Below are 17,511 nucleotides of genomic sequence, written 5' to 3'. Positions count from 1 at the left end.
TTGTCACAAAATTACTCTCTACAAACCTCTCTGCAAGGGCCAAGCTTCTCCGTTCCCCTCAAGATTCTTCTATTGGTCTTCTGATTTTTTTTAATATCAATTAAAAAGAGTTCTTGGTCTTTTGTAATGTTTCTGAAGAGCTGTTCTTAAATAGATGTTTTCATGTTTGGTTGTTTGGTTTTTGTTTCTGTTTGTTTGGTTTTTTGGTTTGTTTTTTTTTTTTAACGAGGAACTGCAAAAATGACAAGAAAGCCACCTTCTGTGCCATGCCTGAGTATCTAGTGAAATAGTCTTTGGTAAACTATACCTGGGAGTAGAGTGCTTTACCCACCAAGTATAATTCTGCTTTTATCTCATCCACCTGTTTTTTTTCCTGACATCTTTCCCAGGACCTTTTGGGGCAGAAAAGCTTCATTCACGCACGGTCACACACCCATCTTTGACCATGAGCTGCCCTGAGTCTCAAAAGACAGGGGCGAGTGGGAAGAATGCTAATAAACAAGTTATCTTCAAAAAAAGCACCCGGGACAAAGCTGTAAGTACCACAATAATGGGTTTATATAGGTATGGGTATAAATATATATATTTCTATATATAAAAGTCATGGGTATGACTTTTATTTGTAGTCTGACTGGAGACATTAGAAAGCTCTTTCCTGCCCCCTTCCTTTTTTTCCGAAGAAGGACCATGAACTGTATTTAGTGCCAAGTTTGAGGAGATGATGTAAACAGCGTTTATAGGGCAAGCTTCCCATGTATTATAATACAAGAGGAAGGCAACTCGCCTCTCGCTCCCCCTGGGTTGTAGTCCTGCTGGAAAGCATTTAAAACAAAGCTGATTCATTGTCTTTTCAACCTGATGGCACCAAAAATCTTTACATCTATAGTTCTTTGTCCAATGTCCAAGTATATACTTTTGGGCGATGGTCTACATCAGGTCTTCAATTCCGATGTCCTGAAGCACGTGAATAATCCTGTTGACTCTGGTGGGGATCGCATATTTGCTGGGAAAAAAAGAATTCCGTTTAAAATGGAATTGTTCTGATTTCTACAAGATTTATAGCTCTCTGCTGTGTCCCCCCACCCAACACCCAAATACAACACTTCGTAGTTCAACCACCATCATCTTCTCCCTGCAGCTGACCATCTACCTGGGAAAGCGGGACTTCATTGATAACATGGGGAACGTGGAACCTGTAGGTAAGTCCATAAGGATACATGCTGCCCTTCCTGCTCTCTCAGCCCTGATTTTCTTCTCTTAATCTCTTTTATTTTTTTCCCTTTCTTTCAGATGGCGTTGTATTGGTGGATCCTGCAATTATCAAGGGGAAAAAAGGTTTGAGGTTTTATGCAACGTATGTTCCAGAGATTGTTAGTCCTCTTTTGAAGTGAGATGCTGAGATAGAACCCTTTTTATTGTTTCAAGGGTAGAAATGTAACTCTCTTCCCCAGTGAATGGGCTTCTCACTCAACGTAATGTATGTTGTTACATATGGTATGAATACTTACGGGTTACACGACAGCGTTGAAATGGGTTTCCCTGACTCTATAGAGCAGGAGGATTTTACATCCCCCCCCGCCCCGGCTGCATTGTTAGCCTGCTGCCTGCTTTACCCGTCATGTGCTTCTTTCCAGTGTACGTGTCCCTGACCTGTGCTTTCCGGTACGGCCAAGAAGACATTGATGTGATTGGCCTCACCTTCCGACGGGACCTGTTCTTCTCCAGGGTCCAAGTGTACCCACCTGCTGACAAGCCAGAGACTCTCTCCCACTTGCAGGAATCTCTGCTAAAGAAGCTGGGGAAAAATGCTTATCCCTTTTTCTTTACAGTAAGTATCTCCTAAGAGCCTCTGACCCTCTCCTCCTTGCCTGTTGTTACCAGGCTGCTGAGACTCAGTGATGGACTAGAGACAGGGATTAATAGCGAATTCATGTTATGCAAAGTTCCAATTTTGAGTGACAGGTAACGTACCAATTTTTTTTCTTCGACATCCTGAGTGGTAAAGTGCAAGAAGACCCTAACTGGTCGTTGAAAGGGCAAGGGAACATGCAATGGCTTTATGCTAGAAACAGCCCCATATATCCTTGTCTTCCCCCTTCCTGAGGGGCTGGAATACTTTATACCGTTGCCTTGGAGCTCATAAAGAAATTGCCAAATCCTTTCTCTTTAAAATTGTATGGATCAAACAAATGGATGAAGGGCTCTTTACCAGATGTTGTCAACAAATAACGGCTCATTGCCAAATTCTGATTCTGACGGGATGTGCTTCCAGTACTGTCAGTGATATGTCTGCTTTAGCATTCCCTAGGAAGATCCAGGTTTGAAAACCACATGCTCAGATATTGCAACAAATAAGTCTTTGAATGATTTTGCTAAATGGGTTGGTACCTATTGTAATGTTATTAACCACGCAAATACAATCTAGTGATCTTCAAACTAATGGAGTCTCTCATGGGGTGGTAACACTTGGTCTCCATGAGCTACTCTGCAGCCTTCCCAGTTGACACCTGAGGTTGCTGGCCCTGCCGAGGCCAGGAGCAATGGGCACTGGCTGGTAGTTGGCTGGTCTTTGTGGCCTTAGTTGTGTTTCTGACACAGAGAAGCTTTGCTCAAGCTTCAAGCCCACGTGAAGAGTGAGCAGCACTGCTGTGAGCCATATTGAGCATCTTGGGTGGGGAGCCAGATGTTCTCTAAGCTGTGCCTCTAAGGCTGTGTTTGATTTTTAGACCAGGTGCTTCACGTGCCTGGGCTTGTTTTACTTTTTCTCTCTTCTTTGTCTTCCTTTTTTTTTTTTTTTCTTTCCCCTTCCTTGGCTATTACAGCATTTTTTGACTAGAGGGACTTGTTCAGTACATTAAGGCCCCTATCTTCACCAGAACTTCAAAGGGTTACTATATTACAGTAAGTGGCCTGTTGTCTTTGGGATTGCTTTGTACCGTTTGTGAGCAATGTGTTAATTAGAGCATCGCAGAGTTGGAAATCTTTGTAATACAGCTTTTGAGGTATTTTTCCCTTCTTCCTCCCTCAGTTTCCAGATTACCTGCCTTGTTCAGTCTGTCTGCAGCCTGCACCTCGTGACGTTGATAAGGTGAGACCGATGGGACGCTTGTGCTTATCGTGGACGGGGAAAGTCATATGGAAAAAGTCACGTGACTTTACTTGGCTACCTTGAGAGTAGAATAAGGTGATGCCAGGGTTTACTGCGCTACGCCACAAATGTCAGGAGCCTGACTTGAGAGCTACAAGTGCATGTCACAGACTTGGAATTTAAGTCCTCAGAATGAGAAAGGGAATCGAGTCAAATAGCAGCAAGGCCAGTAAATCTGCAATGCTTGTGTTTTCCTTAAGGGTACCACATGATTTGCGGGTTGGCTGTGCATAAAATGATTGTAGCTGTCAGGCTACGTGAGAGAAAAGGAGACTGAGTGCCTAAAATCTCATAGACCACTATAAATAGCACGTGTTAAGACTTGCTTCTGAATTAAAACAAATGCAGAGGAGGTCTGGCTTGCATGTGTGTGTAAACACAGCAAAAACCCTGGAGTAAAAGTCACCAGGTAATGAGAGGTTTTGTAAGGTTTCTGACACGATTTAAAATATTCCTTTTATACTTCACTGGACGCTCTCTGAACAGCTGAGCTAGACTAACAGCCGGGCAAGGTGGGACGCAGGTTGTAGAATCCAATGCCACAAGGATAAGCTGTGTTTTTTGCCAAGGAACGATATTCCAGCAAAAACTCCCATATTGCTCTGTAGACAGTTATCCGTGACTCACACAGATGTCCCATGCCGGTAAAAACCCGTTAAAACACAGGTCAGCTTGGCCCGATTGGCCTTTAGACATTGGGAAATAAGGCTGACCCAAGACAGGTATTGGCATTACAAAGCCATTCAGAAATTCAGTTCAGAAACTCAAGGCAGGTTGGGGAGTCTTGCAGGCTGCTCAGGCTTCTGGCCTGCAGTGTGCTGAGACCTCTACAGCACTGCTCTCACAGGAAGCCTTTGAGGAGTAGGGATGTCATCGGTCAAGGGCTGGGCACTAAGCCTCGGTTATGGAACTTGTGGAACAGGTGGGTGCTGCCGCACCCCTTGGCAGGAATCTCTATTACAATGGTAGGAGGCCAGAAGAATTCGCAGCTGGCAGGAATCTGCCAATTTCTGGTGTATAGAAGGATGTTTAAACATCTGCAGATGTTCTTGGCTTCTGACACTGATTTCACAGCTGTCTTCTCTCTCTCTCTGGCAGAGCTGTGGGGTGGACTTTGAGGTGAAAGCTTTCTCAACAGAGAATGTGGAAGAGAGAATTCATAAGAGGTAACAGAATGTGTCTCTGTCTTCAGCTTTGCCCTTCTTAAAGGGGTGAGCGGTTCAGTAACGCACCTTGGCCGATTGTTCAGGCTTGCCCCTCTTGCCGTTGGGTTTCCCGGGTGTAAGCACATGTGAATGCAGAGCTCCTGCCTCTGCCAAGCACAAAGTACCACCGTGTTGTCCTCTGCTGCTTCCCAGGAACTCTGCACGTCTGCTGATCCGTAAGGTGCAATACGCTCCAGAAAACCCAGGACCCCAACCTTGTGCGGAGACCACCTGGCAGTTCTTCATGTCCACCAAGCCGTTACACTTGAAAGCTTGCCTCAGTAAAGAGGTGAGGAGTTTGCCCGGGGCCGCGGGCGTGATAGTATCAGCACGCCAATATGCGTTTTGCTGCCCGCAGCAGCTACTTTGGCGGTTAGTTGGATGGTCTCAGCTGAGACTGACTTGGCCTCCACTCAAGGGCTCTAATGTCATTCCTCTCATTAGCTACTGGTAGGGGAGGCCAAGACCCCATTACAAGATGCATTTGAGGCTAAATACATCGTTGAAGAAAGGGTTGGGAATCCTTGAGAAAGGGTCATCTTGCCTTATCTGGCCTCTGTGAGAAGATTTAATCTGGGAGGAAGGGCGGGGTTCAGGGCTTGGGAGAGGCCTCCTGGCTGGATTTCTGAGCATCAGATTCCTTCTAGGTGTACTACCACGGTGAGCCCATTCCGGTCACTGTCACCATCAACAACAGCACAGAGAAAACAGTGAAGAAGATCAAAGTCCAGGGTATGTTTTTACTGTTGCTTGGGATTCTTTTGAGGGGTAGAGGAATGGTGGGAGGGCTGAAAACCAGCCAGGATTTAGCGCTTGCAACAGCTTAAGCAGGCAGCATGGGACAAGGCAGGAATTTGTTCCTCCACCCTGTCCGTTGCTTTTTGTTTGCTGTTCATCAAGTGAAACACTGCAACTCCCATGGTTACTTGTATGGCTTAATTTCAGGTACTGTCATGTCCCCTCTGGTAAACAGAAAAAAGGTCTGACGCCTGCAGTGGGCAAGGCAGGTGCTGTGGGGAGAAATCCACCTCTGTTGAGAGGCCGGTGGGAAGGGCTTCCCTGTCAACTCCTGCTGACTCTGAACGTGCCTAGGTTGCATACAATTTTGCCTGGGGTTTCAGAAACATCTGGCGACGTTAGAAACATCTGCTCTGCCAGCGATGGTGTAATTCCTCCTGAGGAAGCCGAGGGCAGGGGCTGAGTTTCAGAGGAGTGTCAGTGCTGTGCCTGCGTTTTATTTGTGGCACTGCGTGTTTTCACCCCATGAGCCCCATTGCACGTGGACCTGTGCAAGCCAGTCTGAGAGACAAAAGATGAGAAAGAGAAGGGAAGGCAAGGAGGGAACGAAGCTGCTGAGGTTTTTACAAAACCCTATACTAGAGAAAGCTGATTCAGTGCTGGTTTTGGATGCGCTGTCTAGTGATTCCCAAATATTTTTAGGCTGACACGCCTCTGTCAGGCTTAAAAAGATCTTGTGGGTCCCCAGATTCTTTCCTCATCAGTGTTTCAGTCAGAATTACCCTATGGGGTATTTTTTGGTGTGTGATTGGAGGATATAAGCTATTTATTATCGCAGGCTCTTGACTGCAGTTTGGTATCCAGTCTGCTCGATGCTGGTGTCTCCTGAATGCAAACGCATTGACTATAGATAGACAGGAGATACCAGTGACCAGAGGTAAAAGTGGACACGCTTAGAGAAGAAGAGGGAGATCTTCATAACGGAAAGAGCAGGCTCCCAGGGGAAACCGTGGGTTATCGAGTTTTTGTTGTCTCCAAATCAAGGCCGAATGCCTTCCAGGGAAGATAATCTTTGGCCATTTGCGTGCTGTTGGTCTCTATCCTGGTCAGGCTGCCTGACCCTTCGGGCTCTAAATGGATGGGTTTTGCTGCTGTCCTCATCACGTCTTCCATTCCTGAGACTCGAGGAGGGGGGAGCGATCTTGTTTCTGATGCCTATGCACAACTGATGGTCCGCTTTCTCCTTTCTCACTCAGTGGAGCAGGTCGCCAATGTGGTTTTGTACTCCAGTGACTACTATACAAAAGTGGTAGCTGCTGAGGAAGCACAGTGAGTGAATGCTCTGCTTATCCCTTCTTCCTCCTTCATACCCTTTAATTACCCTCCTCCTCAGTAATGGGAGGTGTTCCTAGCTATAGTCTTGCAGTTGCCCGCTGTTACAGTGCTCTCTCCTCTCACCTCACCTCCTGTGTGTGTTCCCCACACCACCTCTGCTCTCTAGGTGCAGCCGGTCTCCTTTTCTCCTAGCCAGCAGGTACCCTGCACCTTTTTTCGGAGAACAGGGGGAGGTTGCGGAAGAGGGGGTTTTCTCTGAAGAGCAGTTACCTACTTGAAAAACTTAGCGGGGGCTGTGGAAGGCTCCCCATTGCTTGAAATCTTTAAATAGAGATGCAACATTTTTCTGAAAGGTGCTGCTGTTTGGGTGGAAGTCATGGATGCTCTAGCTTGAGGTCAGTCTTCTTCGCACCGTTTCGTTTGGTATCCTCTGGCCTCAGGAAGCCCATAAAAACCTCGAGCCTATTGACAGTGTGGAGAACCACTTGTGCTTCTGCACTGCACTGCATTGGCAGTGCAGCATTGAACCCTGCTTTGTGAGGAGAGCTGGGCACACACGGGTATTTTATATTTTTCTGGCTTTTTTCTCCTGTAGCTTAGGGGCACGTTTTCCACTGAGTACTAGTCTTCTAAACTAGGATTTATTTTGTCCAAATTTAGAGGTTTGCAGCATAGTTTGACCTACTTTAGCAGTCTGCCTTAATGTGAAATTAATGATTTTCTGCAAGTGCTTGTTCCTTTCTGCTGATTATAAAGGGAATTTTTCTGACCAGTTTAGATGTAGATGTCTGCATTGTAGACAACTAAATTTGGACAGATAAATCCCGCTCCTTTTGGATGGGTGTGTAATCTGTTTTGAAATTCTCTTGGTTTGGGTTGTGTGACACAAATCACCGTATCGCTTTCCTTCTCTCACCTACTGCTTATTTTCAGGGAAAAGGTGCAGCCAAACAGCAGCCTGACCAAGACACTGATACTTTTGCCCTTGCTAGCAAATAACAGGGAGAACCGGGAAATAGCTCTGGACGGAAAGCTAAAGGATGAGGACACCAACTTGGCTTCTAGTACCATGTGAGTAGAGTTCTAAATGGTCTTAGCTAGTGGAGGGTTATAGAGAAGCGGGGAGGATGGAGGAGACACTCCTGTCAGGAGTTTGTACTCTAAATGTGTGTCCAAATGGGTTGGTCTACGTCGCATGACTTAACCTGTCGCATTTGTTCAGGCTAAACAGTGAGCACAGATCTGGAGAGGTATTCGCTGTCCCTGGGGCTCGTCCGCTCTGTCCCTGTCAGGAGAATAGGATGTTCACCCAGTTCTTGCTGCAGCCGTATATTGTCGCTCTGTTGCCGTGCTGCCTAACGCTGCTGTCTGTTTTCTCTGCTAGTATTAAGGACGGAATAGACAAGACAGTGATGGGGATTCTGGTTTCCTACAAGGTCAAAGTGAAGCTCACTGTTCCAGGGTAAGAATAACAGACTCTTTAGAGTCTAGTCCTAGTGTTGTAGCATATCAGGCCTCCTCTAAAGCATAAACTGCCTGGAAATCAGTCTTGGCCTATCCAAAGAACTTGCCAGAGCCAGAGGGGCTGGATTACCTTCCTTAGGTACCGTGTGACTTTATGACTGAAGTATGAACCTCTGGTTTGCATTGAAATTTTCTGTTTCAAAGCCATAACTTATTTTGCGAGAACTGAAGCGAAACTTTGTGTGAGCCTTTATGTTGGCATTCTCGTTCTCCCAGAGCAGAAGGTAGAGACATCTGCCTGAGAGTCATCAACACCGTAGCTCAGGTTCTGTACTGATGCTATCAACACGAGCTAGTCCCCAGCACACAGTGCGAAAGAGGACAAGGATAACTCTGGTGATAGTCACTGTTTACATTTGTATTTCATTCATCTAGCCTTCTTTCTAGTATAAAAATGAGTCAATGATTTGCCTAAAGCATGACAGAATGACTGCTGCCATCTGTGGTCCTCCGATTGCCCTTGTCCTTTGGCTCCCAAGAAAGGACCCATGCCCAACACTCGGTCAGGATTTCAAAAACTTAGACTCTTTCTCCATGGGAAGAACATGAAAAACGAAAATTACCTTTTTCAAAACCAAGTTTATTTGGATGTTGTGCTTTGTGGCAAGTAGAGAGGAGAATACGAGGAAGGTGATTTCAATAGCCCACCAATAAAACAGCATTTGGTAGAGCGCTGGAATGGAAAGGCACTAAATATGGTTGTGTTTTTCTCCTTGTTTTCTTCTGTAGCATGCTGGGAGACCTCACTTCCAGGTAAATGTCATCTTCCTTTTCAGACCATGCAGTTGTAGTTGTTAATTCATGAATTTTTTTTACCCTCTTTCCTATTCCTTGTCCTGCCTCCCTAAAAAAACCCGCCACCATTAACTCTCCCCTAACCTGACAGAAATAAGAATTGCACTCAGCTGTGAAAATTAAGCAAGTACAAAAATATTTCTGGTTTTATGTACAGGCGAGTACATTCAGCACTTAATAAACCCAGTTTATTAAAGTGGCTAAGCCTGGGATATTTGTGGAGAAATCAGTTTAACTCTTTTTGAGGGGAAAATTATGATTGGAAAAAGATGAAAGAACGGGTGAAGCCGGAGTTCAGGGCTCGGGCTGGCCGCAGGTGGGAAGGGTACTGAACCAGGCGTGAATGGAGCTGTGGGTCTGATGAATTCTCTTTTCTCCCCAAAGTGAAGTGGGCACAGAGCTGCCGTTCCGTCTCATGCACCCCAAACCTGAGGAAAAGAACCCAGCAGGTCAGTTATGCCTGGTTTTTGCCTTTCTTCATTAACAGACTGACGTGAAATCTTACCTTTGCAAGGCTTGTAGTGGTTTGTTCTACAGGAGGCCTTTAGAATCAACAAGACTCCAGTATGGGGGCTGTTTTGTGTGTGTGTGTGTATATGTATATGCGTGTGTATATAGATCTCAATCTCAAGGCCCAAAATAACGGGGAGAAGGGATGCTAAGATGGGAGACAGGTGGAAATGGGTCATGTTCCCTTTTTGTCTTTCATCTACGGAGTCACAATACAAAGCACAGGGGCTTGAGGAAGCACTGCACAGTTCAATCTCATGACTACTGTGCAAAATGTCCTGGACGAGGTGGACAACAATTCTCCGCCGGATTGTAATACACCAAACAAGAATGAGTCATAGGAAACACCTAAGAGGCATGAGCATTGTAAAAAGCAAAATGCTTTTAAGCAAAGTTAAGAGGTGATGAACTGTTAAGTGATTTTTTTAGAGTCCCCGTTATGTTGATGTGGCATTGGCCACGGTGTCTGTGCTGTGGCCTTTATGTTCAGCAGGTACGTGAGAGGAATGTCTCTTCATAGTCATGTCAGTAAATGAAAGTGTGGGAACTTTAAAGCGGTGTAAGGAACTAGCCTTCCCCAGGCATGCCAGGGCTTGGATCCGATGCCAAAACTGCGGGCCGTCTTGAGCATCTGTGTTCTCCTCCCACTTCTTCAGGCCCTGGCTGGCTCTGTTCTCTAATGGTGAGCATACAAGAACTGCAAGGTGCTTGCACCACAGCCTGTACAGGAGCTCCTCTGTGGCATCTGAAGCTGGAACACAAAACAGTATGCCAGCTTTCTGATGTTGGGGCTTGATACAGATGAGTCATCTTGCCCTGCCCCCTGTATTTGGACAGACTTTCATGGGCTTCAAACAAAAACCGAAGGCTGCTTCTGCACTGCTTTTTCTTTCTTTTTCTCTTTGGGCCCAAACTTAACCAAAGCAGCTATATGTGAGAACATGACCATTGGAAGGACATGAAAGAGGCTATGAAAGGAGTTATCCCAACATAGATGCCATGTTCTATACTGGAAGCATTAGAGAGCGGTGACTTTAGTCCTTATTGTGTGAAATTGTTGGAGGAATCACGTGTGAGCAATGAGAAGAGAGTGGTGATCCTCTCCACGCTCAGTTGCTCTGGTTGGGAATCACTGTTTGCTAATTACGGATGTGCTGGAGTGGGCAGAGGTAGATATCTTCACTCCTCTTTGAGAATTGCACCATAGGAAACTCCCACTTCCACTGGGAAAACCCCTGCCGTGAGCTGTGCCAGCAAGGCCTCTCGGCACAGGCATGCAACGTGCTCATAGGAGAAGCTTTTTGTGCGTGTTACACCCCAGCAGAGTAACACAGTGAGTGTAGGAAGCACCTTCAGGGCAAATCCATGAGGCCTGTTCCCCTCTCCCTCCCTTTCTGCTGTGGCCGCAAAGGAGACGTCACCGAGGGGCAGCACAGGATACCCTACAGCAGCCACGCAGCCCAAAGCTGCCTCTGGCTGGCCTGTGAGGTGGGCGTCGGGTCCTGCATGTTGGTCCATAGGACTGGTAATGTTGGATCACCTTGCAGAAGGTGCTGTGAAGCACGTGCTTTTGTCGGCGTCACTGTGCCCAGGCTGCGGGTTCCATTTTCACGCTGCAGGGCAGCAAAGCTCTGCCAGCGAAAACACTGACACTGCTGCACACTTGATCGTGACCTTGAGTGGGTGATGCATTGTGGGACAGCCACTTTGGCAAGGGTCTCCTGTCCCTTCTGGTAGCTCGTACATACTTGAAGCATTTCCCTCAGCCTTTCCTGCGGCAATCCCCCTTCCCAGGCACTCGGGGAGGAGTTGGGACTGCCACCAGCGGTCCCGGCAGCGGTGGCTGGTGAGGGCCATCTAGTGTCCATGGGGAGCCTCGCAGGGCAGGTGGGGCAGCTCAGGGCTACAAAATCTGGAGCTGTCACGGATAGGGAGAAAAGCTTGAGAACTTCAAACAAGGATCTTCTAAAGGCTTAGGCAACTGTAAAGAATTTTACAGTTTCAGAACGGTGTGAATTTTTTTACGGGATGCTTTTTGGTGTTTGCGGTGCTGCAACCCCCTTTTTATTACTTATGCTTCCGGCAGATAATTCCAGCAGAAGCACTTGTAATATGAGGAAAAATGGAAGTCAGTCAGTTCTCCCTTCTAAGATCATTTCAAAGGATGGCTGATAGATACACTCCTTCATATAGTGCACTCAAAAGGATGTGGGCAGAAGACTTTACAAGGGAAATGGAGAACTGCAATATTTCTCAGATCGCTTCCCCCAACACATCCTCTACCAAAGGCACAGCCCACGTATTGTTTGCTACATCAAAGCCTTCCAGGAGCTTACTGTCAGAAGACAGCTACAGTTCATGCATTTTGTACAGATGGAGACTGCAAATTTCTTATAAATTGAAAAAAAATACCGGTAGTTTCAAGAGCTATCCCGTGGGGAAAGCCTTACAAATGGTTAACTCGAGAAATAAATGCTTTCTCTTAAAAAAAAAAAAAAAAAACAAAAACAAAAAAAAAAACTGTAACAGCAGAAAATTCCTCTGAAGCCTACATAGCTGACTTGAAAACTGTGCTGGAATGTGGTGTCTGAGCTCATTACAGAGAATAAACCAGCCTTCTCTATGAAGCTTGTAAACTAAAACTCTTCCCAGCGTTCTTGGCTGGTAGTTTACCGTGCCCTATGCCTAGTCACTCTTCCCAATTGTGGGTTCATGCTTTTAAAATTCTTATTCTACCACCTAAGTTCATAAACTCTGAGAAATAAAATGCCTTTCATTAGTGAAATACCATTTAATTTGTAATCGAGCAAATCAAGACTTAGTTGCAGAGATGGAGCTTAAACAGCGTTTAGACTCCCAGAGGCCCCCAAAAATGGCTTTTTTTCTTTGTTGGTTTGTTCGGCAGCTTCTGTGGTGGGTGTAGGCAGGGGTGCATGCACAGGGAATTTTGAGATCACTCCTTATCTTCTTTTTCCGTTACTTTTTGTTTTTACTGATGAGTCAGTAGTAAGCAGCTTGCCTGTTGTACCTCTCCGCTTACTTGACTGTCGCTTCATCTTAAGGCACAGCTGGGAGAAAGGAAAGCAGTCAAAGCAAGCAACTTAGAGTCAAAGCTGAAGTGGGATTTAAAAATGCCACATATTACCATTTATTCCTTGCAGTGGGGCAATGTCCTTTTCCCTTCGCTAGCCAAGGTGATTTAAGGCAAAAGTAAATAAAAGACGCATAGCATCAGTGTATTTAATCACGCAGGGCTGATTTGAGTGTAGAGAACCTCAGAAGGATAACCTTCTCAAGAACACGGTTTAATTTTTTTAGGGCCAAACTGGGGCGAGCGTGGTGAACTGCTGCGTGCTTTGTTTCGCAGCAGAGTGCTTTGCCCTCTGTGAGCGAGCTCCGAAGCGTTCATCAGGCAGTGAAACGCAGGTCCGTCAGAGTGCATGGCTATTGCGGTTTGCTTGCTCTTTCTTTCCTGTGCCTGGAGGAGACAGCAAAGGAACGGCTTGCTACCTTTCCTTTCCCATGTTTATTTATAGCTCCCTTGCCTCGGACTTCTTGTAGGCCAGCATTTGCATGTTTCATGTGTGCTGGTTTTGCAACTGTTTTTGGACCCATGTGGTTCACAGGTGGTTATTTTTAGGCGAAGCAGCTCCTGTCACATTGGCAGGCTGTCTTTTCCGCCGGTTGACAAAAATGGATAGAGATCTGTTTCTTTTAAAGATAGATTCAAACTGGGCTGTGTATCTTCATGCCTTTCCCAGGCATGAAGACCTTTCCCAGTCAGCAGTTAGCCCAGCGGCTCCTGCTGGGTTTCTCTCAAGGCCGTGGCCTCAGCGTGAATTCTTCGGTCTGGGGTTTTCCTGCCCTTCTCCTGATGTTTTACGTTTTGTGGACCTATGTCTTGGACACTGGCCTTTGTTTTGGCTGTTGTTCAACAGATGGTCATGTATCTGCTCCCTTGTTAAACTTGCACAAAAGGGCTGGTCTCAAGAAACCCGTAAATGCTTTGTCCCTTTAATATTAAAGCTATACCTGCCCTGTACTGGTATTCTAACTTTCAGAAATTAGTTAATTTTTTAAGCACTGTAATGTTTTGAAAAATAACACAGCCCACTCCCTTTTTTTTTTTCCCCCCACCATAAAGTTAAGAGAGGTTAAAAGCAAGCTTATAATGAAAATTACCATATGCCACAACTTTAATTAGATGGAATCTTTTCTGTGGCCGCATAATAAAAGCTTGCAGAAAACCCTCTGCAGAGAGCATGATGACATTCTGGAGCCTCGTGGATCCTTGAACACAGCCCCCTCCCGTCCCAGTCCTCAAAACAATTGCTGCGATGCCAGTTAAAAAAGGAAAAAGCCTACCCATTCTCAGGATCCGGACAATTTTTCAGTGTTATAATGTTAAATAAGCCACGGGACAGCCAGAGAACTGTGTGGAATGGGCCTAACTCCTGCTAGGGCGCTAATAGCATTTAACAAGCTATCTGTTAGTGTAGCAGCCTGAAGGTAAAGAAGGGCATCTTGGAACGTAATCTTACATCTGAGGTATATGCTAAGCATTACTCTGCTGCCACACTACCTAAGTATTGGTTCAATAAGCATTTATCTGACAGTAAAGTATATGCCCAATTGAAACAATACCTACTTTTCCCCTTCAACCCGTTTCGTAAAATTGGCTTCAAAGCACACTGGTGGGTATCGCACAGCTTCACCCGCATCACTGATGTCACTGTTCCCATAGTAATGAACGCTCTTCAAAGGGGGCAGACTATTTAAAGAATAAAAATTTCAGGAAAAATGAAATGGGAACGATGCTTTATGTGTTGGAAATTTTTGAAAGTTCAAAATATTTCATTTTAAATCCGTTTCAATCAAGCATGTGTGCCCTGAGACTTTCCAGCTTCATCTTGGCTTCTGTGAGTAGAGGAAACCATCCTTTCTGAGTCTGGATAGATGCCATCATGAGTGTCTTTACATGGTCCATCCTTTGAGGCATTTTGGCTAGAGTGGCCCTATTTGGCACACTTTTAATGCTGACTTTTCCAGCAGTGCTAGTTTCCACTTGTTGCCCTTGATTTCAGTGTGCGGTGTGGGTGGGAATTCTCCGGGTAGCGAGTCATCCAGTCACTGAAGCATCCCAGATCCCTGATGACTTCTGTAGGATGATGTCTTGGGTGTGCTTTGCTCCCTGACTTGAACTCATGATAAGTAAGCCAGTGAAGCGATGGTTACTTGCTAAAGATAAAGTAACTGTGAGAGCAAAAAAAAAAATCCCTGCCCCCATTTCATCACTGCCATACAGTCTATTCTGCTCATTTCAGGCTGTGCTGAAACAGCGTCCGAGGAACCCTGCTAGCAAGCAGCATTCATTATGGTGCGGTTAGCAAAAATCACATTGAAGAAGTACAAGTGCCAAAGGTCTCGGGATTATATTTAGGGAAGGTTGAAATCTGGAGTATTGCCTCAAGTGCATAAACTAACGAGAGACCGCATAGGCCTTTCTGTATTCTGATGTCGTTTGATTTTTAATACCTTCATGTTTATCGAACAAGAACATTGTCTTCTCATCAGCTGACTACTTAAATCACAGTGACAGACCAACTTATCGACTAACCTCCTGACACCCAAGCGCTGTCATCTTTGAATAGCAGTGTATGCACGGAGTCTCTCACAGCTGTGACCGCTGGCAGCATAAATGGGAAAATCTGTCTCTATTTCTCAGCCCTTCTGATGTCTTGGGCAACATTGCTGGAGTGCTTTTCCGTTGGGGAGATTGAGTTTTGCTTCATCAGGTGCACGTATGCACATTTTGAGACTTTCTGGAATTCTTGTATTGCTGCAAATCCTAGTGCTTGTCACTGTTTTGTCTTGTCAGTTTAGAAATTTTTGCTGGTTTTAGGATCCACGGTTCTAACTACTTAGTGTGTCTTTTTTCCTCCTTTTGCTGAATGCTGGTGACTGCAGGGAAGGACGGGTAAGTTTCTTTTAATGATATTTCACATTCTAGCTGCAGTTGTGCATTGAGCCTTTGAAAACTCCTCAAAATTGTCCAAAAATCCACAGGGTTCACAGAGTATGAGCTTAAATCCCAAGTGAGCAAGTTACTGTGGCTTGACACATTACTGCCATCAGTTGAACAGCAATGACTGACCACGTGAAACTCGTTTAAGGAAACACGTTGGAGGAGGGATGTGTTTGTGGTCAGCTGATCATCTGTAGCTCTAAGTTTCAGGAACTCAATAGGTTTGACCACGTGCCCATATTTTACTACAGAATGAATAAGGATGAAAGGTTTCACATTTTATTTCTAGACAAAGACTCTTTCAGGCTGCAGACTTTTCAGCTAGCTGATAAATATTTAGCTGGAATGGACATGATTCAGTACAGATGAAAACCTCCTCAGTTTGTATCCTGACTTGCTCAAGCGACTGCTTTTCATACTAGCTAGAACACCGCCAATGAAGACGGTGCCTGTGGGAATGTGATACAAATCCCTTTGAAGACAAAGGAAACATTACCAGAGTCTGCTTGGGGCTTCTCTTCTTCCTCCCATGTGTTGCCTTTAGTCTGCTGGTATAAAAAAATTGCTAACATCATTTTGAAAGACCTGTTTTTCTTCCATTTCAGTGAAGCAGAGCTGGTATTTGAGGAGTTTGCTCGTCAACAGCTAAAAGATACGCCTGATGGTGAAGATAAGAATGCATCCTCAACTGATGAGTGACTGAAAGAACAAGCTGCCAGAGAAGCTACGTAGTCTGGCATCAATTAGAAATTTAGGAGATAAGTTTCTAGTAAACTCCATGTTCTCAGTGCATGCATTGTCTTCCAGGGATCAACCCTGAGATCAGTGGACATAAAGTCATGAATCTCTATTACTTATTAAAAGCTTCAACTCTAGAAGAATGTAGCAAACTCAAAACCTGATGCTTACTGGAGCTACCAGAGGAGGACAGGAAGGCTGCCATGCCATGACTTTGGCTTTCACGGCTACCTAATAAAAAGGTTGGCTGCTTTCACCGCTGCTGAGAGCTGAAGTGATGGTTTGTGCAGCTTGCCTAGGTTTACTCGGTGTCAAAGAGTCTCTGACTTCAAAACATTAGTGAACCAAGTCCTAGTCTGACAGGCTGGCTTGCAGCCTTTGGTCATTCACTGAAGTTTCTCAGCGGACTGTACAAAACTGATTTTATCTCCTTTTGGTTGCTTTTGCATTTCTGCTTTACCAAACTCATCTAGTGAATATTCTCAGTGCTTGCCCTGTTCCCGTGTGTGGCTTACATCCATTTTCTGTACCATTCATGTCTGGCAAGTCATCTTCCACAGTGACTATAATGTTGAGATACAATGTTAGCTTTCTAGCAATATGCTTAACAACCACGTTATTAAAGATGAGAGGAATGTGCACTGTCCATGAATTCCTTAACAAAGCTCCCTATACACAACCCCAAGCAGAGAACTGCTAGTCCAGACTGAGCCTATATTTAATCTAGTTTCCTGTATGCAACAGCACTTCAAAAGAGGGTGCAGTAAAATTAAGGAGGAAATTATGGGGCAGCCTGCCCCGAGGAGCCTTTTCCAACATCCATCTGCCAGAGGTCGGTGTATGCTCTAAGAAATGAGATTGTGTTCTGCAAACTTTGTTTTCTCTTGTTGATCTGGATATTCTCATTATCCGTGTAAATGTCTAATCCTTTCCTGAATCTCACTTATATTTTGACTGAAGTGAGTTGCATCAGCTAATTACATTTTGCATGTAAAATGACTGGTGTTCTCTTTTTCTTGTTTTTGCGCTAAATCTGCTTTTTGATGTCTCTGGTTTAAATTCTCCTGGAAAGTCTGAATGTAGGGCCTACATTTATTAACATAAACATATGTTGCCCACCCTACGCACTGGTAAATGGAATTAAGAGCTTCCCACTTATATCTCAGTTGACAACGATGTGCTTTTAACAGAGAAGTAAACGAGGGAGACGTTTTTGAGATGTCCGTTTCCTCCCAGCAGGAGTAGGACTCCTGGTGAAAGCCCGCTGGAAGCGTGTTGCACTTCCATCCTGCTTCAGACCACAGAGGCTGCACAAACTAAGCTTGCCCCCTCTCTGGCTTAGCTTACGATTGATAACTATAACAAGCCAAAGCAGCCTGCTCTGGAGAAAAGCGTGGGCTGCACTCTGGCATTTCTGCAGAATTGTTCTATATACAGGCTCATTTTTTGAGCAGAGGCTTGTTTGTTCTTTCTTACTGACACCACCACAGTTA

The 17,511-nt window shown here is 45.2% G+C and overlaps 1 protein-coding gene across 3 annotated transcripts; it reads left to right on the top strand.

Moving 5' to 3' along the window:
- Nucleotides 1-306: 306 nt before the first annotated feature.
- On the top strand, nucleotides 307-17,010 carry SAG (S-antigen visual arrestin). 3 transcript variants are annotated; one of them, XM_074592220.1, is made up of 15 exons: nucleotides 307-535; nucleotides 1,139-1,199; nucleotides 1,291-1,335; nucleotides 1,635-1,828; nucleotides 3,029-3,088; nucleotides 4,247-4,314; nucleotides 4,507-4,642; nucleotides 5,001-5,085; nucleotides 6,348-6,420; nucleotides 7,360-7,497; nucleotides 7,811-7,888; nucleotides 8,680-8,703; nucleotides 9,130-9,194; nucleotides 15,223-15,232; nucleotides 15,886-17,003. In XM_074592220.1, exons 1-15 carry the CDS (start codon nucleotides 446-448, stop codon nucleotides 15,977-15,979), a joined length of 1,221 nt encoding a protein of 406 aa, XP_074448321.1. In that variant the 5' UTR covers nucleotides 307-445; the 3' UTR covers nucleotides 15,980-17,003. The 3 variants fall into 3 exon arrangements, with proteins under 3 accessions (XP_074448321.1, XP_074448319.1, XP_074448320.1); XM_074592218.1 differs by lacking the exon at nucleotides 15,223-15,232 and having other exon boundaries at nucleotides 15,886-17,010; XM_074592219.1 differs by lacking the exon at nucleotides 15,223-15,232 and having other exon boundaries at nucleotides 9,130-9,208; nucleotides 15,886-17,010.
- The last annotated feature ends 501 nt before the right edge of the window (nucleotides 17,011-17,511 follow it).

Source organism: Larus michahellis, chromosome 6 (assembly GCF_964199755.1).
Source record: "Larus michahellis chromosome 6, bLarMic1.1, whole genome shotgun sequence".
NCBI classification, from domain to species: domain Eukaryota; kingdom Metazoa; phylum Chordata; class Aves; order Charadriiformes; family Laridae; genus Larus; species Larus michahellis.
Note: the sequence above shows the minus strand (reverse complement) of the source record. Positions and strands in the feature narration are given on the sequence as shown.